General features: G+C 43.0%; 1 protein-coding gene across 2 annotated transcripts; it reads right to left on the reverse strand.

The window, feature by feature from the left end:
• Window positions 1-3,648: 3,648 nt before the first annotated feature.
• C6H10orf88 (chromosome 6 C10orf88 homolog) lies at window positions 3,649-9,709 on the reverse strand. Of its 2 annotated transcripts, XM_030951161.1 has the most exons (7): window positions 9,470-9,709; window positions 9,183-9,374; window positions 8,135-8,207; window positions 7,567-7,579; window positions 7,373-7,479; window positions 6,205-6,674; window positions 4,808-5,227 (listed from the first exon to the last, which is right to left on the reverse strand). In XM_030951161.1, exons 1-7 carry the CDS (start codon window positions 9,625-9,627, stop codon window positions 4,999-5,001), a joined length of 1,242 nt encoding a protein of 413 aa, XP_030807021.1. In that variant the 5' UTR covers window positions 9,628-9,709; the 3' UTR covers window positions 4,808-4,998. The 2 variants fall into 2 exon arrangements, with proteins under 2 accessions (XP_030807020.1, XP_030807021.1); XM_030951160.1 differs by having other exon boundaries at window positions 3,649-5,227; window positions 7,373-7,579.
• Between the last annotated feature and the right edge of the window lie 210 nt (window positions 9,710-9,919).

Below are 9,919 nucleotides of genomic sequence, written 5' to 3' on the forward strand. Positions count from 1 at the left end.
GTTCTAAGCTTCCAAAAATTCAAAATCCTTCTTTCCAGGGCTGTCCTCTAGTTTGTTTTAATTAAGCATGAACCATAGCAAAATGTGCAGTAAAATTCCACTAACTCATCACTGTACAGTTTATAATGTGATTTAATATGTATTGACAAAATTCCACAAGGTGTGGCATGGCATTACATTGTGTGACATTTGTAAGTGTTGTGATGCACGTTGCACCAACAGACATCCAAATTCCATGCAGTGGCATGGAAAGGAATGAACAGGGGTTCAGTGCTGTGAGTTGTGATTAACATCACAGCTGGACATTTGTGGAAGAAAGTTTCTTGCAGCCGAGGAAACAAAGAGGCTTAGTGGGCATGCCACAATCTTTACATGACAATTTATATGTGGGGTTGGTTTTTTTCCCTTTTTCAGGTGTGTAAAGGATCCAACCTGTGGGAATTACCCTTCATCAGGCCAGAGGCTCATCCAGCTCGGTTACAGAGCTCCTGTAAACTCCAGAGTTTGCCTGCGGTGCAAAGTATCAGGGTGCCATGCACCCTCTCCTCCTCCTCCTCCCAGACCCTTCCCAGGGAACAGGTTCCCTCTTCCCAGACCCTTCCCAGGGAACAGGTTCCCTCCTCCCAGACCCTTCCCAGGGAACAGGTTCCCTCCTCCCAGACCCTTCCCAGGGAACAGGTTCCCTCCTGTCAGACCCTTCCCAGGGAACAGGAGAAGAGCCAGGAGAAGCACAAGCGACAACGTCGTTATTGTCATCAGCCCCCAGTAATGATGCTTCTGACCACGACATTATGTTGAGCACCTCTAGACCTGTTCATTGTGTTCCAAGATCCGCTGCTCATTTCTAAAAATATGCTAGTGGGTGTAAATCTAAAGGTATTTCATCTTAAATGAACTTGGGTTGCTTAATTTCAGATCTTTCTGCTCTATGCAATGGATCTTGTAAAAGCCTGAACTTCAATAAATATTCTCAGTGACAAAAAATAATTGGACCAACTGTCTGGTTTTTCTCAAGGTTTTGTTCCTTCTCAATGTTCCTTCAGTTCTAATCATGCTCAGTTCATACAAAACTCCATCATACTCTTAACCCTGTGCTCTGCTTCTCACAAGTAATGATTTAAAGGGCATTGGGTTCTGGAGGACACAGCACTGATCGGCAGGGATCCACATGCCAGCTCACACATTCACTGCAGAGTCACATCCAGGCACAAAAGGGATGTTAACATCTGAAAATTCCTTGCAAATATGTGTGTGGGTTTGAGAAATAAAAGGCTACACAGAGTAAATGCAAATTTAACATTTCCATGAGCCAAAGGGAATTAAAATGCTGTGCAACATCTTTAAACATCTATTTAGTGCCTCCACAGTCAAGGGCAGTGTAAGTACATTTCACAATGAAGAATGTTAAATTTAACTTAGATTAAAATTTAGATTAAATTTAAGTTAAATTTAACTTAGAAAAGTGATGGCAAGGCTGACAGTATGGGATTTTACTTTTACTTCCAGACTTCTATGAAATGTACTCAGCTTGCAAATATTGCAGCATTTACCCAGGAGAATTTGACCGTCTAGTCAGAACTCCTGCCAAGCACAGATCACAGAAGCCAGTGAGGATTTTTGTTCAAGAAGCTCCTTACTCTTTTTCTTTTGAAAGATAAGAATAGCTTGGATAAAATCAATCTTAGCTTGTGACCAGCCCCTTTGCTTCTGCTGACCTGGTGGCATGGCATTAAGCTCTTAAAAACCTAATTTTACAGAGTAGTTACCAAATCCCTGTTCCTGCTGCTCCAGTCTTTAATTTTGCTGCTGAAAAATTCTGCCCTGTTTCTAGTCTACATTTCTCTGTGGTTCCACTGGTTTGACTTTTTGCCTTTGTCTAGCAAGTAAAATCTCTCTCACACTTGCAGATTTTGCACTTCTATATAGATCATGTACGGTTGGTGTAACATCTTCATTCGCAGTTTTTCAAGAGGGCATCAAAATTTATCCAAAATTGGATAAATGTGGCTCTCACTAAGCTGCTCCCAGTACCAAAGTTAACTCATCTACAGCCAGCTCAGGGGTCACCACACTGAGCCTCACAGAAATAGTGACCACTGGCTCCATTTTGTAACTCCACCTCAAATTCCCTACAGAATTTCCATCTTTAGTACCTTTAATCATTTCCAAAGGACTGGAGTCCTAAAGAATCAATCCTGATAGTTACATAAGGTTTGGGGTTTTTTAATGACTCATTATATGACTAGTTTTGTTACCAATATATCTGCTCTTCTTTTCAGGAACTGAAAATTGTGGGGGACAATTAACTGGTCCCAATGGGACATTCAGCAGCCCCAACTACCCAGCACCTTACCCTCAATTCAGATACTGTGTCTGGCACATACAAGCACAAAAAACTCAAAGATAAACTTAGAGTTCTGAGACTTTTTGTGAGTAAATTCCCTATTTATATTCATTTAGGGGTGTGTGTGTGTATATATATATATACACATATATATAAAATTCATTTATTTTTATTTATGTATTTCTTTATATGTTTATATATCCCTATTTATAGATATATTTATAAATGCTCTATTTGTCTTTATATATTCTGTTTAAAGACATTACTTTGTTAAGCACAGGAAGAAGTGCTTTTTAACTTTCAGAACATCTGTACACCTTTAAAATAAAGGTTTTTGTTGACTGTTATGATAAAATGATTGCAAAGTGTTTCACATCCCTGTACATTGCCCTAAAACAGCTGCAGTGCCAGTCAGAGAAATTAAGAAAACATCTCAGGTGACCAACCACGAGGTGCAGGTCCATTTCTTGAGATATTCAGACTGTAGAATGCCCTGCAAGAATTCAGTATGAAATGTACAGGATTCCACAGGAAATCTTTACCTTGACCACTACCCTCTGAGATGATAGACTCTGCACAGGGTGGAATATGCTCTGAGCATTCCTGGCCAGGGTCCATCTCTAATTCTGGGAGAATCCACCCTCCACTGGTGAAAAATTGCAAGAATCTTTGTCTGTGATACACACAAGAGGTTTCAGAATCTTTAAAAATGATTTTGAGAAACGTAATGTTTTTAATATGTTTTCTTTGGTTTTAACAATGTCTATTTGTGGTGTTCTGTTCTCCATTCTATTACCTCAGTTGAGTGGAACTCTCAGACACTTTATCTGCACTGGATCCAACCAAAGATCTCCCTGTAATGATTTTTCCTCTGTCTGCAGCCTGGAATTGGACAGAAACTGCCAGCTTGACTTCACAGCAGTCTATGATGGGGCCAGCACTGCCTCTGGGTTGTTGGGGAAAGTGTGTGGGCATGCCCAGCCCACATTTGAGTCTTCTTCAAACGTGCTGACAGTTGTGCTGTCCACAGATGACAGCAACTCCTACAGAGGAGTTTCAGCTCAGTATTCCACTGCTCCCCTGCCAGGACCCATGGAGCCCAACAGTGAGTGCCCCTGCTACACGGAAAGCATGCTGATTCTTTTTATAACGTGATTCTTCTCTTACAAACATCCTAAAGAACTGGTGGTTGAAACTGAGGAGTTAAGCCTTTTTATTGGTAGTCTTTCAACCCCTTTTACACACAAAAATCCCACATTATCTCACCTATAGAGCATAAGTTACTTCCTGACCCATCTGCAAAACTTGAAAAAGTTTATGTACCTCAGGATAGACTTTATATCTTTACAGGTATGAAGCACAAGATAATTAAGCTAACTTTTTGTCTTTAAAAAAAAATCTTTTTCTCTTTTTGAATCATCTTGAAACTGCACTTGGCAGGAGTTAAGATCAGGGATAACTGGAAGATGTCTTTACAAAACAGATTATCCTCTCTTGCAAATCTGCTTCTGTGGGTTCACTACCACCAGGATCTGACAGTCCTCAAAATACATCACTTTTCCTGGAGGAGGAGATATCAGGCAGAGTAAATAAAGATAGTGGCTTGCACATGCTTACGCTGATTTTGAGTCAACATTTGCTTCCCCATCAGCAGCTTTTGCCAAAAATGTTTGTGCACCCAACTGAGGGGGTTAGCATGAAGTCCCTACACCCTCCAATTGAAATGGTGCACCCAGAATCCAAGAACAAACAGAATGAAGTTTGAAACTCAACCTGCCACAGAAGAGGGGTTTGGAGTCACATTCCTATCTCCCCAAATGACAGCAAAACTGATCCCAACAGGTTAAAGAAGTGTGATGCAGTAAGGAAAACTCCTCTGGAGCTACCCCAGCACATCCTGTCTGGGAGCAACATCCACTTGAGAGGAACCATGGATGAAGTTCTTGCACTTCTTAGGATAATGAAACCTGGATAAAGCCTGCTGAGTGTGCATTCATTTCACTCGTTCCTGCACACCCAGCTAGAAGTATCAGAGTCTTGTTTTAGGTACCTCTTAAGGAGCCTGGATTCCTAATTTAGGTGCCTGTACAGCCAACAAGGCTTCCAAAGAACCCAGGCTGGGTTCACATTCCCCCAGCTCTCTAAAGACAGCTCCATAAACTGCCCAAATTAGGCAATGACAATCCAACCTTCCTTTTAGAGATGGAACAAGAAACGTCTTCAACAGGAGGGCAAATAAAGCAAAAGAACAAACTGCATTCTGTTCTACTGACAACACACTTCACATCAAAATTAACACAACCCAAAAAAGTGAGCTGATTACATGCAGGTAAAAAGAAAAGCAGTAACTCAGTTTATTTAGAGTACTCCATTGCTCAAACTGGAAAACTGGGGAACTGTTCATACAGCTTCTAGCAATGCTCTTTAAATAAATAAGCCACAAAGGGCATACAAAACTCTTATATTTAGGAAAAAACACGTTCTTAAGATCTTTCATAAAACTAACAAGTGTGTACAACAGTGGATAGAATTACAGTAACAAAATGCAAGTTAACAACACTGAGGTTCTTCATAGTTTGAACTGCATAAATACTAAGCCTTGTGAAGTGCAATTACTCCAGGTATTCACACTGAAACCCCACCTGTGAATCCCTCTATCTCTCTCCATTAGAAAACCCCTCGTTAGAATCATAGTGTGCTTGGGAAATTTTGTTTGGTTTTGAGTTCTGAACCAAGTCCATCAAGAGAAACATTTTATTGTCTATGTGTGTCTGAAGAGCTTGGATTTGGCAGTCAATATAGTCCATTAGCTTCTTCTCCATCAGATCCAGATTTTTTGAAATTATCTTTTCCAAATAGGAGCAAATAGGCTGCTGTTCCACTCTGTAAGAAGAGCAAAGATAAGAATAAGTATAACCTACAAGTATAAGATATTTCTTAATGACAAGGGGCAACATAGAGATCTAGGCACCTGAACATCTTTTAAATGCAAAATTTCATTTATTAGGCAATGAACTTTGCAAGGCATTAGGTTTTTAGGACAAGCAAAATACCTTGCCTGCCACACTTTAAGTCTCAATTTTTTTTCATTAACATGCTACTGTATATAGTCATCTTCTTTCAACTTTGTTTTTTCAAAGGCTCAAATATGCATTAGAGAGCTAAATTATATAAAACAAAATCCACACAAGGCAACAATATACACAGAGTTTGTATCAGCAAACTTTCTGTCAGCATGGAAGACTACTCTTGTGAGCAAAAGTGCTTCAAGAGTTATCCAAACTATGCAATTCTCTGGGTTTGCATCCAGTATTCTTTACAAATACTGGAGTTGAGATATTCAGTCTCCATTAAATCCCGATTCCTACCCCTCTGGAGTTCCACTATTGCTCCTGAGGTACCAAACTGGGTAACTGTGACACCTGCACTGTAAATGCCAACAAGTGAGGAGGAACAGGAAAATCATTGGGATGATTCACACCAAGTACAGCAAAAAGATTGTGGCGTGCTGTGTGAAAAAGGGAAGATGTGAGAATTTAGGGGTAAAAGTAATCAGAATGGAAATATAGTATATGAGAAAGACAAGCTAAATGTGTATGAAGAAACATGCTTTTTAAATTAGATTAAAGGGAGGTAAAATACAAAACAGTTTAGAAACAACAAATGATGTGATTTCTTCTGAAAAACTCCTACATTCAAAAAAGTTGTGAAATTGAAAAATTGGAATGCCTATCACCACACAGCCTTCAAAACCACATATTCTAAGATTCACTATTGCTGCGAATGAGAAGAAAATTACACACAAAACTTGTCAATAAATATTCAATACTACTTTGAGAGATTCACCAAAGTTAACTCACCCAGCACTCTGAACATGCTCCTCTTTAGCCACTGCACTCTTCCCGAGGTGCCTCTCTCCATCCTTGAGCCGAAGGTGATTCACCTGAGTGCACAGGTTTTGAAGAAAAGGAAGAAGCACCTGTGGGTTGGCCAAGTTTGGAGTTTCACCTGCTTGCTGCTGCACTTGCAGAGATCCCATGACTTTCAAATCATTCCTGAGGTCAACTGCATTTTGCTGGGCAGGAAGTCTTTCAGAATCCAAAGTATTCCCTCTTTCAGGTAGCTCTGAGTTCAGATCACGAGTTATTTTTATATCTTTATACACTGCTTCACTTGTTAAATGATTTTTAACAGGCAAAGGTTCACTGGCTGGTGGACTCAGTGATGACTGCAGAGCTGCTCTGTGCATTCCATCCATTGCATGGTCACCTCCAAAGTCAGAATTTCTCCCCATGATCCAACTGAGCTTGTCTCCAAGAGGGAAACTGTTCTGATGGAGAGAAAAACCCATTTGAGTATTTGAGATTTCAAATATACTGGAAATTATACAGCAATAACAATAGATACATTATAACCCTGCACTCTACTAGTAAAGGTTTTTAAAATAATTTTGAACTACATTCCTTGTTAAGTATGAAGTGTTAATTATCTTGTCGGTGTCTAAGTAAGAAAAGAGCTTTACTGACTTCATTTTTACCATGCTGTGTCCCCAAAACTGAATTATTAACATCAGATGGATTCAGGATTCTGTTGATACAGCCCACTTTGCAGGATTAGGAGCTAAAGGAAATGTTCTGTGAGAGCACATTCCTTTTAATTGAAGGCCACATGGTCATAATGACCATGTCAGAGAGAAACCAGCCCATCTATCTACACCCCAAACATTCCACAGGGAAAGTGCCCACCACCCCTGGGATGGTCAGCAGTGACAATGGAAACAGGCAAAAGGAAAGTAGGGTGGCAGTGAAGCTTAAAATTACAACAATGCATAATAATAATCCTGGAGAACACAATCTTTACTCATTGCACTCATTTGAGTGGCAACAGTTAAATCAGGATGAAAACGGCAGAAAGTACAGATTAAAAAAAACAAAATAGCAGAAAGTACAGATTAAAAAACCCCAAAATCTTTTTAGAGCATTCCTAACTGGTAAAGTGCCCATTTGTGCTTGTGGAAAAGTGACTTACTTTCTGCTGACACCGGACCATGTCCATGAGCTGCTGAGCACCTGGAGACAACTTAGATCCCATGGATTCCATTATAGTTTGCACTCTGTCTAGATCTATGCTTGAGCCTAGTGAAGGAAAATCAGTTGCTAGTTTTGCAGACACTGCTTTCACTTCTAGAATTATTTTACTGATGAGTACTCTGTGTTTCTCACCAAAGGAGAGCAGCTATTGCAAGAAGGAAAAAAAAATACTTTGGTTAGGGAAAAAACCATTTCATGTTTTCTTTGTATATAGGGGACAATGCATTGGTCTTTGAGTCTTGGGAAAAACTATGATGAACTCTTTTCCAGGGAAATTAAGCCAATTTCTCCTTACTATTATTCCCCATAAAATTCTGACTGGAACAGAGGTGCCTGAGTATCCCAAAAACAAATATCTAAGCATTTAAGAATTGTGGCCACACAATTTTTACAAGTTTATTTAACCCCAGAGCTGACAGCTCTAATCACAGATCTGCAGTTTGTCTGGTTTATGCTTTTTTTTTTCTCTAAGACTAAATTATCTGTATCACATAAAGTCTTCATGAAAAGAAAACTGAGATACCAACTTAAAAGGAGCACTCTGCCATCAAGACCAAGTACCAGCCCACAGATTTTTAAGTGATTATGTGAAGAGATGAAGTGTATAAAGTCAATAATTTTACTAAGAGCAATGCAATTTAGTTGATTAAGTGATTAAAAAGATAGAAAAAAAATAAAACAATGCTGTTTAACTCCTTACCTTTATTCTGCAGGAGGTTGCAGGGCATTCAAACTTAAGATACTTGTGGTATAGAGTAACCTCTTCAGTTTCACTAGAAAAACAAAACAAACAAGCTGTGACATCAATATACACAGTACTTTTCTTTTGTAGAAATACACTATATTGGTAAATATTTAGATAAGAAACAAGACTGGAACACATTTCCAATGCAGATTTATGGTTTCCAAGAGCAGTTTTAGTTTCTAGTTTTTAGCAGTTTTTTACTTTCTAATAGCTTTAATGCTTATACACAACTTGTAATGAATCTTATGAAATATTTATGTAAAAATTACTCGTATGTGTGCTTGCACTGTGCACTAGAGAAGCTTCTGAGGTTCAGTACATTATTCACACATCCTCCCTGAGGCTCTGAGTCGGCTGGTTTCTAGTTAGCTAATTAAACATCAGATGCGCCATGTAATGACTTAAAAACAAAACAGAAACATTGCTTTATTCCCCCTGGCAAAGCATGGAAGGAAGAGTTGAAGAGGAAAACAAAACCCTTCTTTTTTAAATATTCTCTCTTGTTCTTTGAAGTGTGAGATGACTACTTATCACAGAGACTTTCACAGAACCCAAGGATGGGCTGGGTTGGAAGGAACCTTTAAAGTGCCACCCCTGCCATGGCAGGGACACCTTCCACTGTCCCAGGGTGCTCCAAGCCCTGTCCAGCCTGGCCTTGGACACTTCCAGGGACCCAGGGGCAGCCACAGCTGCTCTGGGCACTCTGTGCCAGGGCCTGCCCATCCCCACAGGGAGGAATTTCTTCCTAATATCCCACCTCACCCTGCCCTCTGGCAGTGTGAAGCCATTCCCCCCATCCTATCTCTCCAAGCCCTTGTCCAAAGTCCCTCTCCAGCAGTCTCGCATCCTTTCTAGGCAGTAGAAATGGCTCTAGTGTCTTTCCAAGCGCCTTCTCTTCTCCAGGCTGAACAACCTCAGTCCTCTCAGCCTTGTTACAGGTCTCGAACAGCAGGATCACCTCACAGAGACATGCACAGAGTAGTGTGCGGGCCCCACCACTCACCCCGGGGCCGGGCGGCTGCCGCGGCTCTGTCCCCGGCCGGTGCCGCAGTACTCCTCGCCCACGTACACCTCCATGTTCCGGGCCTGGCTCACGATGCCCACGGACACCATCTCGGCGCCGGGCCGGCACTGCAGCCGCAGCTCGCAGGGCTCCTCGCCGCCCTCCCGCCGCTCCGCCACCACGGCCTCGCCGCTGCGGGGGGGAAGCGACACGCGTTGTCCCCTCAGCCCCGCTCCCGCCCGGCCCGGCCCAGCCCGGCGCCCCCTCTCGCCGCCCGCCGCCCTCACCCGGGCTCCTCGCCGTCCCCCGCACCCCGCCGCAGGCACAGAGCCCGGGCCAGGCCGCCCGGCGGCGCGCAGGGCCAGGAGCACCGCGCCGACACACAGCGCGGCTCCCGGCCTCCCTCCTCCGCCTCCTCCTCGGCCGCCGCGCAGCCGCTCGACATCGCGGAGCCGCGGGCAGAGCCCGGCCGGGAAAGCCGGGCGGGGCAGCAGCACCGAGCGACCCTCAGCGGCCGCCGCGGCCAGTACGCGCGTGCGCACCGCGGGGGCTCCGCGCGTGCGCGCTGGGCAGCGGCGGGAGCCGCCCGAGGGAGCGCCCGGGGCCGGAACGGGGAACGGCCCCCTCAGTCCGGGGGAACGGCCCCCTCAGTCCGGGGGAACTGCACCCTCATGCCGGGGAGCGGCACCCTCATGCCGGGGGAACGGCACCCTCATCCCGTGGGAACGGCCCTCTCA

Source organism: Camarhynchus parvulus, chromosome 6 (genome assembly GCF_901933205.1).
Source record: "Camarhynchus parvulus chromosome 6, STF_HiC, whole genome shotgun sequence".
In the NCBI taxonomy this organism is placed as follows: Eukaryota; Metazoa; Chordata; class Aves; order Passeriformes; family Thraupidae; genus Camarhynchus; species Camarhynchus parvulus.

Coding starts and splice junctions, on each gene's coding strand:
- C6H10orf88 (XM_030951160.1), bottom strand. CDS start 9,627: ATGTCGAGCGGCTGCGCGGCGGCCGAGGAGGAGGCGGAGGAGGGAGGC. Junction 8,208..9,182: donor GGCAGCCGCCCGGCCCCGGG/GTGAGTGGTGGG, acceptor TTGTTTTTCTAG/TGAAACTGAAGAGGTTACTC. Junction 6,675..7,372: donor TGGTCCGGTGTCAGCAGAAA/GTAAGTCACTTT, acceptor TCTCTCCATCAG/AACAGTTTCCCTCTTGGAGA.